This window comes from Canis aureus, chromosome 22 (assembly GCF_053574225.1).
Source record: "Canis aureus isolate CA01 chromosome 22, VMU_Caureus_v.1.0, whole genome shotgun sequence".
Classification (NCBI taxonomy): Eukaryota; Metazoa; Chordata; class Mammalia; order Carnivora; family Canidae; genus Canis; species Canis aureus.
Window position 1 is genome coordinate 24,789,148 of NC_135632.1, and position 16,039 is coordinate 24,805,186.

Consider the following 16,039-nt stretch of genomic DNA (forward strand, 5'->3'; position numbering starts at 1 on the left):
TCTGATGTCAAACTGTACAAAATTGGGCCAGTGGGAATCTTTTCAAGATAGCTTTTTTGTCTTTTTGACATGACACTGCTAGTTTTTGACTACTTTCTTGCATTATAAATATTTGAGAGTCATATTGTACTTTGCCTGCTACAGTCTAGAATGAGCTATTTCTCCAAGAAACCCTGGTTCCTTTGAGTGGGGAATGATATTTAGAAACAACTATCTGGTCATTAAGTATGCTCATTGCCACTGAAGTGTCCCATTGGTTGTTTTATTTCTACATTTCGATTTTCCACTTTTAAAAAATTCTGGTGGTTTTTCAGATCAACCTAGTCATTTTTGATTATCTCTTATTCCCTCACATTATATTTTAATAGCATGTAGCAATAGATTTTGTCCAAATAGGATGAAGAGGAAGAGAAAGAAAAGGAGGAGGAAACAATTACAGAGAATAAGAAGAAAGGGGGCCACACTATTTACCTTCTCCACTGCCGTGGAGGCTGCTTCACATCTGTAGAGGTGAGTCTATTGCACTTCATTTTGAAGCTTATTGGTGGATATTTGTTGATTGCACCTAGGAAGAGAAAAATCTGTGATGAGTCTCTAATTCATGGCTATTAACATTACAACAATCTGTTCTGTATGCAAAGTAACACTTTTTTTGATATTCATCAAAGGAAGATACCAACTAAGGTAGCCATATGAGATGAAAGCAGGTTGTTCAGGGAAGTCTCTAAAACTGAGTTTAGAAAATACATCTCTGCTGAATTTATATGAGGAACATTCAACTTACTTTTTAATAAGATGCCTTGAGCTGCTAAAGTTCGTCAACATTAGAGGAGATACTATGAGCCAGTCCTAAAAGTCTGATCTTTAATTGACATGAACTATTTAGACTGGTTATTTTTTATTTTCTCCTTTGTAATATCAAAATGCAAAGGGAAAGGAATATTCCCTTTATGGTTTCTGTATCATTAACAACAGTAACAATAGTGCCATCTTGGGTTTAATTCATTAGTGGCTCACTTCATTTGGAAGTATATAAATTTTTTAAAATAACAAACCATGCCTCTTCCCACACAATTTAAACATTTAAAAGCCATTATTGATGAGAAACTTTAAAAAAATGTATTATTTATTTCCTTGAAGCCTTAAACTGAACAGACTTGGTAAATGCAATTAAATCTCTTCCTTGGTGATCAAGGGTCATTGTAAGTAGCAAGTTTGTCCTGGGTTGTGATAGAGCACCCTCTCTAAAATTCCTGTTGCACTAGACTGTAGTTCTAGACTGAATGACCCAAGACTGTGATGTTGTACACTTTATTTTTAATTTTTTTTATCTGCATCAGGTTGTTTGTTGATTTTGTTTCTCTTAGAAAATGTATTGTTTCTGATGTGGACTGGTCTTAATGGCCACCTCTGTCACAGCATGGTGTTAAATAACAGTCAGAGAGGGACCTGAACTAGGATATCCAGGAGGGCAGTGACAATGTCTGTTTTGGTCATTCCTTAATACCCCCACACCCTGGGGCACCTGGGTGGCTCGGTTAAGCATCTGACGCCCCATTCTGCTCAGGTCATGATCTCAGGGTCTTGAGATTGAGCCCTGGGTTGGACCCCATGTGCAGTGCAGAGTCTGCTTGAGATTTCTTTCTATCCCCCTTAGTTCCCCCAACCCTACTAAGCTTGTGCTCTCTAAAATAAATAAAATCTTAAAAGATACCCCCACACCTGAACTGTGAGTGGCTCGGAGTAGATGCCTGATACATATGTGTTGATGTTGAATGAGTATGAGTCTGTGGGCTTGCTCTATGATTATGTCAACCCTTTTTCAACATCTGCTTTTACAGCTGTATTCTAAAGATAGATTTCTAAATACTCAGGTTCTAGAAAAATAGTGTATAATTGTTTTCTGAAAGCACCTTATGTATCTCTCATCTACCCCACGTAATTCTAAAAATGTTTTTTTCCTTTCCCTGGGTTGGTAGTGGGTGTCATTATCTAATCCTATACTTTGACTAATTACTATGAAATGCCATGAAGAGTTTTGGGGGAGTAAGGAAGGAAATTCCATCTTAAATATTCTTTCAGTATTTTTTTGCCTCATAAGGAATGTTTCTTGACAAGTTTCTCAGTCTTTCAGTGTGTTCTTGTTTTACCCTTACAAGTGCCTTGTAGTTACTTTTTTTTCCAGAACGCTTCCTGACATCTTTTTTCTAGATCCTCTTTCTGATTTCTTATTCCAAAACATATCCACCCAAATTTTGTTCTAGGAGCTTGTTGCTCCAGTGTTTCTCAAACTATAATGTGAATATGAATCACCTGGAAATTTGATTAAAATGAAGATTCTGGTTCAGAATTTCTGGAGTAGAGCCTGAAATTCTGAATTTTTTCATGTGCTCCCAGGTGATGCTGATGATGTAGGTCCTAGACTCACATTTGGAGAATCACAGGACATGACATTGGTACTATCAAACAATTTCCCCAGGCTCCTTAGACCTCACCTATAGTGACTAGTCTGTCTTTGCAGCCTTAACTTGTCTCACTGTGTAATGTCAGGGACAAATTTGAGATGCATTCAGACTCTCCCATAAGCTACATTGGTTGTTCTTTAGCCTGTGTATTCACTTTTCTTTATCTGAACTCTAAGGGTTCATTCACCATGCAAATGTTCAGAAATCGGGCTACTTTTCAACCTCCAGAGTAATAGTAGGATATGGCTTCTTTTTACCCATTCCATTGCATGCAAAGTGAATTGCATACTTCAAGGCAAAATTATTCTAAGAAATACAGCCTATGTTTCTTTTTTATGAGCACCAATTACATTAATTGCTGGAATCATAAAAAGTCATTAACAAGGCTGAGAAAATTTTGCAAGGATGTATCTTTCATCCTGACAGGTAAAATGGTATCTCCTAATATCTCAAACTCTGCTTTTGGAACTTATAAAAAAGCAAAGCCAAGAATTGTTAAATTTTTCTTTGGCTTTCTCTTTTGGTATGTTAACTGATGAAGCTTTCCATCGAAAGGCAGTGTGTTAATATAACGTGGCAAGGATTTCTGCTTTATAACAGACTATATTGCTCTATGCAGACAGATGTGTGAGCAGCTGCTTGTTATGATTGCTTCTCCATAGGAACTAGAGGCATAAAAAAGATGAGCCAGAAAATTAAATGCTAGGAATCAGAGGTTTCCTCTCTTCACCATCTATCATTACAAATTTTCCTTTCTGACCCTGTGGTACCCTTGAAGACAACGGTTTCCAAGAATCCATGTCAGTTCATCAACTCTTCTTTTGGGAATATCAAATATACTCTTAATGTATAAGAAAGAACAGATTTTATGACTTACGCCTGATTGAGTTTACAAAGGATTTCACAAAATTCACACTATATCTGTGATCAGGTTTATGAATTCGGCCAAGCTGGACCAAGTGGTGATCCAAAGGGTAGCTGGCTAGATCTTCTAGTTCTTTGTCATTCCAAGCAGGGCCAAGGGAAAACACAAATAGGGCATAACCTTGACATTTGGCTCTTAAGGATTCTTTCTTTAAGGTTTCCCTGTCCAAGTGATTGGTTTCCCCAGCAGATATGACAAATATGACTTTGTTTCTTCTCATGTTGGGTGTATTTAAAAAGATATTGTCCAGGGTCCACTGTAAGGCATGACCAATAAAAGCATCTCCATTTAGTTGTTGAACTGATTGTTCCATGTGCCTCTTCATGAGGCGTTTACTATTGTAGGTGGTAAGGTTGAACTCAGTTTTAACAGGACTCTTCTGAGTGTTGGGTAGGAAATTGGGGGGAGCATGGCTTAATAGGGCCACCCGGTCTCCAGTGACAGAGGTCTCAGGCTCTGGGCTAATCTCAAAGTGATCTAAGAGTGCTCCCAAAAAGTGTCTCATGTCTTCAAATTCAGCACTTTGCACATGCCGAGAGCTGTCCAGAAGGAAAGCAGCATCCATGTAAGACTGTGCAGGGGGTGGTTTGGCTTCATCGCAAAAAGTGTCTGGCTTGCATACATCTGCCAACAAAAGTCACACAGGGTTACTAAAACAGGCTGGACAGAAAAGATAGCATCTCAAATATTTTAACATTTGGAAACTGCATAATCTTTGATCTTAAAATAGTCACTAAAAGGCTTTGATATCAAAAACAGATTATTTCCTAGTCCATGGTTTGTATCTATATTTAAAATGTACAGATTTTATACGTAGTTGGTGTCTTGAATTCCATTCACCAAGGCATTTGACTTTTAAAAATTAGGCTGCTTTCAACAGAACCTTAATCTGGGCTGTATTTTAAGTTTATAAAGATTGAAGTAGACAGTTTATTTCATATACGAGTATACTTTATCATGACATAAAAGCTAATGATCTCTCTAGATAGACAAAATACAGGTTAAACCAATGGTCCTTATCATTAAGGTTCACGTTGTTCTACTATGAAAAGTAATATGCTTAAAAAGAGTGAAAAAAAGCAACAGATTCTTCTACCTCAATTTAAATAAAGGTTTGTAACTCCATGTCCATCTGGGTGTGGACACTAAGGACAAAACTACGCTTGTGTTTGTATCTCCAGGTTGCTTGAAAGCTCAATACGTGTTTGTTAAGTACATGAATATAAATGTTGCATATTAATAGGCTTTCATACAATATGGGGTCATTTAAATAAATATGCATATCTTATTTAGCAAAAGAATTTGTAGTAATAAAACAGAGACTGAATTTCATTGAATCTGACCACAATGAACATTCAGAGGAATAAAAAGAAATTGGAAATGGAAGGATTTTAAAAGTCACCCAATCTAATTTAACAGAAGGGACTGATGGTAAGAGAGTAAAAGCATTCTGTCAAATCATATGCTAGTGTTTCTAGAAGTTTCCATATATGAAGTCAGGGTTTATTGTGAGCCATAAGGCCATGTGGTGTGGCAGTGGGGAGGCCCTGTGGCCTAAGAGCCGGGATGCCTGGGTTCTGGCCCAAGTCACCACTGGGCCTCAATCTTGCACAGTTAGGTGGGTGGGTCAGATTTGCCCAGAGGACCCTTCCAAGGCTAACTTCTGCAATCTTGATGTTTTCAGTAATAATTGATGGTTAAGTCTGAGAATACCTCTTTAAAAACTAAAGAGATGAAAGAGAAATGGAATAACAAGCATGTGGACAGCTGGTACTTGGAATGGGCAGGAATAAAAGCAGTCAGATAAAAGGTTAAAAACCAGAATGCAGATCCTTGGGGGTGTAGCAAACTTCCTAACTGAAGTTTGAGTCTTGCTCATGGACTCCATAAAGATGTGGCTTTGCACAAGTTATGTTTCCCTTACTGAAATTCAGTAAAACTTTATGACCGCGTTTAATGGTTGGATGACAGAACAGTCACCTATGTGCAAGGCAGTTTCTAAAACCAGAGACAGCAGGCTGCCCATTTGCTCAATTTTGTGGGGGTTTTTAATTGCAGGAGATGACAGCCAAAATATCTTTCCTTATATGCCTTGGAGACAAAACAAGGATTTCAGCCAAGAAATGGGGCCAAAATCTATCCCCAGTCACACATGTACAACTTCTCACTGTGCAACATACCGGCACACAAGTGTAATTGACGTGTCTGAAAGTCCTGCTGAGGCTGGGCTGGGTAGCCCCCCTCACAGCACAGTCAGCTGTGGAGGGCTAGTGCCTAACCAACCCTGTGCTGAGGGGACGGGGAGAAGGGGAAGAAAGGAGAGACACTAATGAGGCAAGCAAAGGCAAGACAAAGAATAGAGGGGCATCCGAAGCAATCTCACTTCTCACTCGGAGTTACCATCTCCCTGTGAGATCACTTATATGGCAAGCATTAGCATCCCATTGACACACATGGAGGAGAAGAATCAAGCATTTTGTTCAAAGCCAAGTACCAAGTCCAGGGAGAATAATGGCATTTCTGTTACTCATAAATGGCTGCGTTGTGAGGCCAGCCTTCTTGGATCTCCTGTGGATGTGCAGTCCAGGCAAATCATCTCACCTCTCCAAGCCTCATTTTCATCATCTATAAAGTGGAGCTAGTAATAGTTCAAAAGTCTGAGGGTGATTAGAAGGATGGGATGAGAAAATGAGAAGAGTGCTTGGAACAGAATAAGCACAATAGCTTCAATATTAACTATCATTAGCACTACCACCAATGTCACATAAAGCAGAGCAGTCCATGGCACATAATGAATGCCTGATAACTGTTAGAAATCATACCCACTGGTGACTACAGTGGCTTCCAGTGTTTTCATAATTATTGGAACACTCAAATTACTAGCATACTCACCCACAGCTGCTTCTCTAGCTAGGCCTATACATTGTGTATAAAACACAAGAGACAAACAAGCGTGGCAAATCTTTTTGATTTCTCTCTGCAATGAGAAATGATGGAATTCTACTAATTTCCACTTGTACTATAGAGCGTTTCTTGGGAGTCATGAATGTTTGAGATTTAGAAGACACATAAATATACTTTACAGCATGAAAAACTTGGCAATGAGACAGGCTAAGTTTTTCTAATAATCATTACTGTTTCCTGGAAGTTGCACAAGCGTAGAGGCCTGGAATGCGATCCTCCTGCTACGATACCTGGGAGGAGCCCTGCTTGCTGGAGCTCCATCTGTGGACCATGCAGTATGAGGAAGTGAGCCCAGAGCCCCCAGGGAAATCTTCCCAAGGCCACTCTTACTCCTGCTGCCAAGTCCAGCCACTCCTGCCAACGGTGACTCAGTGTGTTTAACAGCCCTGATCAAATTATGTTCTCTCTGTGGGTCTTACCATAGCAGAAAGTACACCGCTGTAGTCTCTCTAATGCTGGCGCGTAGTCAGTCCCGGATGGAACCATTATTACTTGGAATGTGCCAGTGTCATCAATCTGCAAGCAGCAGAAGCAAGAGAAAGAACAGCTTAGTGGGTGGGGCCGCAAGAACCTCTCGGGATTGTTCAGAGCACTGAGATCTTTTGAGTGCAACACTTCTCCTTCTAAAGAAGGTCATAGGGAAGCATAGCGCGTGGCAGGGTGGCTAAGAGCCCTGCTTGGGTTTAAGCCCTGGTGTTCCCTCTAGTTGTAGGTCAAGTTGCTTTGCCTTTTTTTCCTCACCTACAAAATAGGATAATCACACTACTACCTAACAGGGAGGGATTCAGTGGGTATTAAAGGGGTTCATAATTGAAACACACTTACTGGAACAGGATGGGTGCTATGAAAAGCACTTTCCTATTTACTATCTCAACAACCCAGTGAATTTGTTCTTTTGTGCATCATCCTGTTTTACAGATGAGGAAGTTGAAGCTCAAAGGAAGGTAAGAGGACTAATCAAAAAACAGACATGGAAACCATGAAGGAAAAGGGCTGGAGGAAACCCCCCCCCCCCACACACACACACACGCACACCCCAAGTCCCAGAGAAGCAAGTGAAATCACAAAATGTACTTTACAACCAATTCTGAGTTCCCATTATGAACCAGGCATGGAAGCTGGCTTTGCAGACCCAGATCCACATCCAGGTGATTCTCCTCTGAACAACTCTTAACCCCTTCCAGTTCAGTCCCACTGTTAATAACCTCTCTAGGAAGTTTGAGACCAGAGAGCAGGGAGAAAATAAGGAGGCCTTAAATAATGAAGAATAATTAGCTTGTCAGTTAACAGATTCACAGATCCATTCATAGCTGAGGGAAAATTATAGGCATACTCTTATCAAATACCTAAGAGATGGGACATTTGCTACTTTTTCTCAGGGAAGTATCCTTCCCATACTTTATTCATGAAGGTAGGACTTTAACAGCCATATTTAAGTCAGAGGTGGGGAGGGAGGACTACATCTTTCTGCAGAGCAGATTGCTCCAGGGTTGGACATCTGAGCCAATTGTATCCATTCTCTCAGGAATTTAGAACTGGGGTCCTGAGGGCAGTGAGTTCCTCTAATTCTAATGGCAAGCACTAATAGAGCTGTTGGCTGGCCATGTTCTGTTTGAGGAGCAATAGGAGGGAAATGGGAAAGAGGAAAGGTGGTGTGAGCTTTCCCTGAGGCTTATCTTTGTTTCTGCCCATCTTTTATTCTGTGTAGAAGAGATGGAGAAATCTGTGCTCACTGGAATTCCTCCCCAGAAGACCACTGTAATTGCCTTCATGAGCTGGATGGGTTAGATGGGGAGACTCAGAGGAAATATGTGAAAACTGAAACTTTTGGCATGATTTCTAGGCACACGTATGTAGAGAAAAGAATGGTTAGTACCTGGTTAAGGCTGAGAAGAAACACAGTAGGAAAGGTGAATATTGTTGTGGTATGAGAGAAGAGGGAAAAAAAAAAAAAACCATGCTGTGATGTGAGGGCAATGGAGCCACGACAGGGTTGGTGGTGACAAATAGGGACATTCTGCAGTGGAATACAATGCCCTTCTTGTAACTCACTACCTTCAGTAAAATCTGTATTGCTGATTCCTTGTACAAATGGATTCTTTGAAGAAAGGCTGAATCGTGTGTCCAGGTGAGCATAGAGTGAAAACAAACTGCTTACCTGGACTCGGAGCCAGAGGACACCTGGGTTATATTTGCATCTTTATGAGAAATTCTCCTGGGGTATGTGCATGTGTATACTTAAGCTAGCTTAAATTGTCTTGGTGACCTGTATAAAACAGTCTTGACTCTTGAATACAACAGTACAATTAGTCTGTATTAATAATGGCTTTCAGTAGTTATCTGGGCAACGTGTCAAGTGAATCATGCCTTCACTTCATCTGGATTGTGATGAGTGACCAGGAAGCCAAATCCAGAGAGCATGGATCAGACCATCTGGTAGGTACAAAGTGCTTTCTTATTACCAACTATCAGGATCTAGGGGTTGTGTATGTGTGGGGGGGAAATCACAAAATGTTTGAGCTAGAAGAAATCTCAGGAACCACATAGTCCAATCCTAGCATTTACAGATAAGGAAAGTGAGCCCAGAAGGGGTGGAAGGTGGAAGGCTCCAGTTTAAATTTTGCATTCTCCAAATAAGACCTACCTCCTGTCCTCTGCATTAGTTGCTTTTATGATCACAGTTCTGTGTCAGGGAGTCCTGACTTAGTTTAGAGCAGTGTTCTGAATATGTCATCCAGGGATTGCCGCCATTTGTTAACTAGTTTGTATTCTGCGTGTCTATATTGTGACAACTTCCATATTTCTGGCGGTGGAGCTAGTTGATAATTTAGGTTTCACATTTCATCATGTATCAACACATTGGTTTCAATCTAAAGCATCATCTTTATTGATTCTGATGTGTTGCTTTACTATGAGAGTTTACAGAGGTGTCTGTGCTCTTTGTGTCCTCCCACCACCAAAGTAATTTCCTAATCAGTAGAATTTGACAGTTGTGGTTTTAGAGACCACCACACCACACATCATTGGAGCAACTATAGTTTGCATATTACAGAAAATTCCTTAAGCAAAGTGTGGATTGAGGATTTAAAATAAAAGGTTACTATGGTTCACTTTTCTTAGGTCTCATTTTTTATTGCTATGAAGTCCAGAGATGGATCAGGAGGCCTTCAGCAAATGGTTCTGGAGGATACCCTCTTCTTTCATTTCTAAATATCATGGGGCTCTATGAATTGGTGCATTCAAGAAATGATGCAATTAATACTACGTGTAATCATCTTTCTTTAGATAATTCTCTATTAACAAAGGAAATCTTTTGTTAAAATATTTTATTTATTTATTCATAGAGACATACAGAGAGAGGCAGAGACATAGGCCAAGGGAAAAGCAGGCTGCCCATGGGGAGCCTGATGCAGGACTTGATCATGGGACCCTGGGATCATGCCCTAAGCTGAAGGCAGACACTCAACCACTGAACCACCCAGGGTCCCAACAACCATTCTTTTTAAAAATAAAAAGGTTGGGTGGTTAAAGTGCCAAAGTTTCCCATTAAGCCACCGTCTTTTTTTTTTTTTTAAGATTATTTGTTTATTAATGAGACACACAGAGAGTCAAGAGACACAGGCAGAAGGAGAAGCAGGCTCCCTGTGGGGAGCCCGATGCAGGACTCGATCCCAGGACCCCAGGATCACGACCTGAGCCAAAGGCAGATGCTCAACCACTGAGCCACCCATGCGCCCCCCCATTAAGCCTTCTACCTCACCCATTTTAGCTCTTTCTCCAATCACAAGTATAATCTATAATGTCAATATTATACTTAATGTTTCTCTCATCTGTAGTGGCAAACAGCAGAATAAAAGGAAAAAAAGGCTAACTAAAAAAGAGACCTCTTATAGGTCTATTAGAAAGGGATGCCCATTCTAAGTTAAAATTCTTTATGGGCAGCAAGTAAAATTACACTAGAAGTAAGAGGCAATCACCAAACACACTTAAGGGGGGAAACTTGGTGGCAAAACAAAGCTGAGATTGAGGTTTCTCCAATCAAAAATGGCCTTCTGTTTCAGAAGAGATGAATAGCTTCATCACTCAGCTTGATACCCTCATGAGAAATTTCCATGAGGGAGGTCATAGGCCATGTGCTAAGGGAAATCAGAGCCAGTTGTCAGAACATCTGCTTCCAAGTCCTGCTGCATGAGCCTGCATGGGTCCCAAATTTCACACTGGACTGCTGAACTCTCAGACAAATCAAGATTTAGAAAAGCCACAATAATTATGAAACAAATTAGGGTTTTAAAATATGGCCCCAAATAAAAATTCATTGTCACTAAATTTTTTGGTTCTCTTCTTGAAATAATCATCAACAGTTCAAGTGTAGGGAAGCACAACTGAACAGAATGGATAGAAGAAAGAAAAAGAGGGCAAAAGGAGAAGTGGTAACATAATTTCCCTTCTGTAATGCCAAGTATCAGTACCAGGTTCTTGCCAGCTTGTATATATGCGTCTATTTTGATGCCTTTCTAGACAACTCTGCTTAATTCCATCTAATGGCAGCTCCACGGGGGTGAGTCTTTTGGCTTTCCACTTTACTCTTGTGTCTCCACAGCCAAGGAGATCATCCAGTGTACACAAGGTGCTCGCTAAGCATTTGCTGGGTAAATGAACCTTGGCAACTGATTCTTTTTTCTGCATCTCTAATTCTATTCAAGAGGTGTTTAGAGCCAATGCTGCTCAGATTTTGGAGGGTCATTATCAAAAAACTGAATCTTCATTGGTGCTCTTTTGAGATAAACTCTTTCAAGAAAGAAGCAAAGTGTCTCTAGCTGATTTGACTAAGAATACTGAGTGAGGCTATTAACACTCGAAAGATTTTAAACCAGGCATCCCTGGTGGCCCAGTGGTTTAGCGCTGCCTTCAGCCCGGGGTGTGGTCCTGGGGACTTGGGATCGGGTCCCGCATCGGGCTCCCTGCATGGAGCCTGCTTCTCCCTCTGCCTGTGTCTCTGCCTCTCTCTGTCTGTCATGAATAAATAAATAAATTCTTAAAAAAAAAAAAAGATTTTAAACCAACAAAATAGGTTTTTTCAAGTTATAGGGTATGCACATATCTTTGAGCGGGTGGTGAAATTGTGTTTACTAATAGCCCCAATTGTCCCTTGGCTTTATTTAGTTATGAAACAAGAGACAATATCCTAATGGAAATAATTGATAGTAGTTGTGATATAAACTTAAATAAACAGAAGGAATTATGAGTCTGTTTATAACCATATCCACTCACAAAGTTTTTCAACTGCTGTGTTTCATAGCAGCTTCATTTGCATGACATGGCCCAGCCTTTTCTAACTGATGTATATTTTTCTTTCTAAGCCTGGTCTATCAGCTTATTTGCATGTTCAATGACACTAATAGCACTGTCAGCTCCTTTACAACCTAGATGTCATTTTTATTAAATAGATTTTAGTTCAGCATCAAGCAGGTAAATAATAGTAATAGCAATTACAGCAAAAGCTATCATTCTTGAGTATTTACTATGTACTAGGGCACCTAGGAATGGTGTCCATCATTTCATTTACACAACAACTCCAGGAAGCAAGTACTACTTTCCATACTTTGTAGATGAGGACTCTATTTCAACTCTGTTCTGCTTATTTGACACCTACAGATTGAAAGTAAAAAGAAAGAAACATTTATCATGCAAATCAATGTAAAAAGAAAGCTGAGGTAACATTACTTGTATCAGACAATTTGACTAAGAAAAATGGTAACGAGACAAAAGACATTATATAATAATAAGGCAAACAAATCAACAAGACGACATAACAATTATAAATATTTATCCAACCAACATGGGAGCACCTAAATACTTAAAGTAGTTACTAACAATACAAAGGAAATGTTCACTTATAATACAATAATAGTAAGAGACTTTAATAACCCACTTACATCAATGGACAGATCATCCAAACAGAAATATCAACAAGGAAAGAGTGCCTTTGAATGACACATGGGACCAGGTAGATTTAACAGATATATTCAGAACATTCCATCCTAAAACAGCAGAATACACATTCTTCTGAACAAATTCTGAACAGATCATGTATTACGCCACAAATCAAGTCTCAACAAATTCAAAAATTTTGAAGTCAAACCTGGCATTTTTTTTTTCTGATCACAATGCTATAAAACTAGAAGTTGATCACAAGAAAAAATCCAGGAAAAGCACAAATACATGGAAGTTAAATAACATGCTAACTAAACAATGAATGGGTCAACCAAGAAATCAAAGAGGAGATGAAAAATACATGGAGACAAATGAAAATGGAAACAACAATCCAAACTCTTTGGGATGCAGCAAAAGCAGTTCTAGGAGGAAAGTTTATAGGTAGGTACAGGCCTACCTCAAGAAGCAAGAAAAAAAATCTCAAAGCCTAATGCTACATCAAAAAGAGTTAGAAAAGGAAAAACAAAACCCAAGCTAATAGAAGGAAGGAAATAATAAAGATTAGAGCAGAAATAAATGAAAGAGAAACTAAAAAAAAAAAAAAAAAAAAAAAAACAACAAAAAAAAACCACAATAGAACAGGTCAGTGGCATAGGAGCTGGTTCTTTGAAAAGATCAACAAAATTGATAAACCAGATTCATCAAAAACAGAGAGGGCTAAACACAATCAGAAATGAAAGAGGAGAAATAACTAACACTACAGAAATACAAAGGATTGTAAGAGAATATTATGAAAAATTATACGCCAACAAATCGGACAGCCTAGAAGAAATGGATAAATTCCTAGAAACATATAACCTCCCCAAACTGAAGCAGGAAGAAATAGTTTGAACAGACTGATTACTAGTAATGAAATTAAATCAGTAATTTAAAAAACTCTCAACAAACAAAACTCTAGGATCAGATGGCTTTATGGGTGAATTCTACCAAACATTTAAGGAACTAATATCTATTCTTCTCAAACTATTCCAAAAAATAGAGGAAGAAAAACTTCCAAATTCATTCTGAGGCCAACATTACCCTGATACCAAAACCCAGATAGAGACATTATACAAAGAAATACAGGCTGATATCTCTGATGAACATAGATGCAAAAATCCTCAAGAAAATAATAGCAAACTGAATCTGACAATACATGAAAAAAAAATCATTCACCACAATCAAGTGGAATGCAAGAGTGGTTCAATATTTTCAAATCAATGTGATACATGAAATCAATATGAGAAAGGGTAAGAACCATATGATTATTTTAATAGATACAGAAAAAGCATTTGGCAAAGTACATTGATTCATGATAAAGACCCTTAAAGTAGCTTTAGAGAGAATATATCAACATAATAAAGGCCATATTTTAAAAACCCACAGCTAATATCATACTCAATGCTGAAAAATTGAGAGTGTTCCCCCTAAGGTCAGGAACAACAGAAGGATGTCCACTCTCCCCACTTTTATTCAACATAGTACTAGAAGTCCTAGCCACAGCGATCAGACAAGAGAAAGTTATAAAAGTGTCTAAATTGGTAAAGAAGTAAAACTGTCACTATCTGCAGATGACATGATACTATATATAGAAAACCCTAAGGACTCCACCAAAAAATTACTAGAACTGATAAGTGAATTCAGTAAGGCCACAAATACAAAATCAATGTATTTTGAAATATGCTGCATTTCACTTTTTTAAAAAAATATTTTATTTATTTATTCATGAGAGACACAGAGAAAGGCAGAGACATAGGCAGAGGGAGAAGCAGGCTCCCTGCAGGGAGCCTGATGTGGAACTCAATCCCAGGAACCCAGGATCACGACCTGAGCCAAAGGCAGACCCTCAACCACTGAGGCATCCAGGTGTCCTGAAATACATTGCATTTCTATACACCAATGATGAAGCAAGAGAGAGAAAAATCAAGAAAGCAATCGCATTTTTAATTGCACCAAAAAGAATAAAATACCTAGGAATAAATTTAACCTAGGAGATGAAAGACTTCTACTCTGAAAACCATAAGGCATTAATGAAAGAAATTGAATATGGCATAAATAGAAAGATATTCTATGCTCGTGGACTGGAAGAATATCGTTAAAATGTACATACCATCCAAAGCAATCTACAGATTCATTGCAATCCCCATCAAAATACCAAATGTATTTTTTACAGAACTAGAACAAATAATTTTAAGATTTGTATGGAACCACAAAAGATCCCAAAGAGTCAAAACAATCTTGAAAAAGAAAAAGTATCACAATTCCAGATTTCAAGTTATACTGAAAATCCATGATAATCAAAACAGTATGGAACTGGCACATAAATAGACACACAGATTACTAGAACAGGATAGAAAGCCCAGAAACAAACCCATGATTATATGGTCAATTAATCTTTGGTAGAAAGATGGTCTCTTCAACAAATGGTGTTGGGAAAACCGGATAGCTACAAGCAAAAGAATGAAACTGGACCACTTTCTTACACTATACACAAAATATGAACTGAAAAAGGATCAAGGACCTAAATGTGAGGCCTGAAACCATAAAAATCTTAGAAGAAAGCACAGGCAGTAATTTCTGACATCACCATAGCACTTTTTCTAGTTATGTCTCCTGAGGCAAGGGAAACAAAGGCAAAAACAAACTATTTGGACTTTATCAAAATAAGAAGAAACAAATGAATAAAGTTAAAAAGAAACAAGCAAAAAAAAAAAAAGACTCCTAACTATAGAGAACAAACTGGTGGTTACCAGATGGGAGGTGGTGGTAGGGGGGATGGCTGAAATAGGTGAAGGGGAATTAAGAATATCACAAGGTGCCTGGGTGGCTCAGTAGGTTGTGTCCAACTTGATTTCTGCCCAGGTCATGGTCTTAGGATCATAAGATTGAGCCCAGCCTTGGGGCTCCATACTCTGCATGGAGTCTGCTCCAGGTTCCCTCACTCCCTATTTTTCTGCTCCTCCCTGCACTCTAACTCTCTTTATCTCAAGATAAATAAAATCTTAAAAAAAATAAACATACCATGATGAGCACTGAGTAATGTATAGGATCGTTGAATCACTCTAATGTACACCTGAAACTCATATAACACTGTATGTCAACTATATTGGAATTAAAATTTAGTAAAAAAAAAAAAAAAGTTCCCATCATGAAAATTTTTTATATTTATGTATGGTGATAATGTTAACTAGGTGTCCTGTGGTGATATTTTCACAATATTTATAAATACTGAATCATTATGCTGCAACCTAAAGCTAATACAGTGTTATAGGTCAGTTTACCTCAAAAAATGTCCTCAAAAAACCTCAAACTACCTCAAAGAACCTCAGAAAACATGAGCGACTCCTAACTCTGGGAAACAAACCAAGGGTAGTGGAATGGGAAGTGGGCAGGGGGATGGAGTAACTGGATGACAGGCACTGAGGAGGGCCCTTGATGGGATCAGTACTAGGTGTTATACTATATGTTAGCAAATTGAACTTCAAGAAAATTTAAAAAATAATAATAAAAAAAATTATCATGGAAAAAAAAATCCTATTGATCCCAAGTGGTTTATTTCGGAATGTCACGCAGTAAGATTTTAATCCCTAAACTAAGAAGCTATCATAACTAGGATGGCCTTTCCTATTATATAATTTGGATAGTCATATGATTGCTGAAGTTATAAAATCAGTCCATTGCTCTTCATTGTAGAGCCACTGTTGCTTCTAGC

General features: G+C 38.6%; 1 protein-coding gene and 1 long non-coding RNA gene across 4 annotated transcripts in view; one reads left to right on the plus strand and one right to left on the minus strand.

Annotated features, from left to right (window-relative positions):
- Nucleotides 1–16,039, minus strand: part of COL6A6 (collagen type VI alpha 6 chain) — a 140,637-nt gene that overhangs the window by 10,435 nt on the left and 114,163 nt on the right. For all 3 annotated transcript variants that reach the window (XM_077865236.1, XM_077865234.1, XM_077865237.1), the window contains 3 exons: nt 6,774–6,870; nt 3,343–4,014; nt 472–565 (listed from right to left, as the gene is read on the minus strand). In XM_077865236.1, the coding sequence (XP_077721362.1) occupies nt 472–565; nt 3,343–4,014; nt 6,774–6,870 (863 nt within the window). The remainder of the gene's footprint in view (nt 1–471; nt 566–3,342; nt 4,015–6,773; nt 6,871–16,039) is intronic.
- LOC144293912 (uncharacterized) overlaps nt 5,844–16,039 on the plus strand; it is a 31,196-nt gene continuing 21,000 nt past the window's right edge. Inside the window, exon 1 of the long non-coding RNA XR_013361269.1 lies at nt 5,844–8,790. This is a non-coding gene — a long non-coding RNA (uncharacterized LOC144293912). The remainder of the gene's footprint in view (nt 8,791–16,039) is intronic.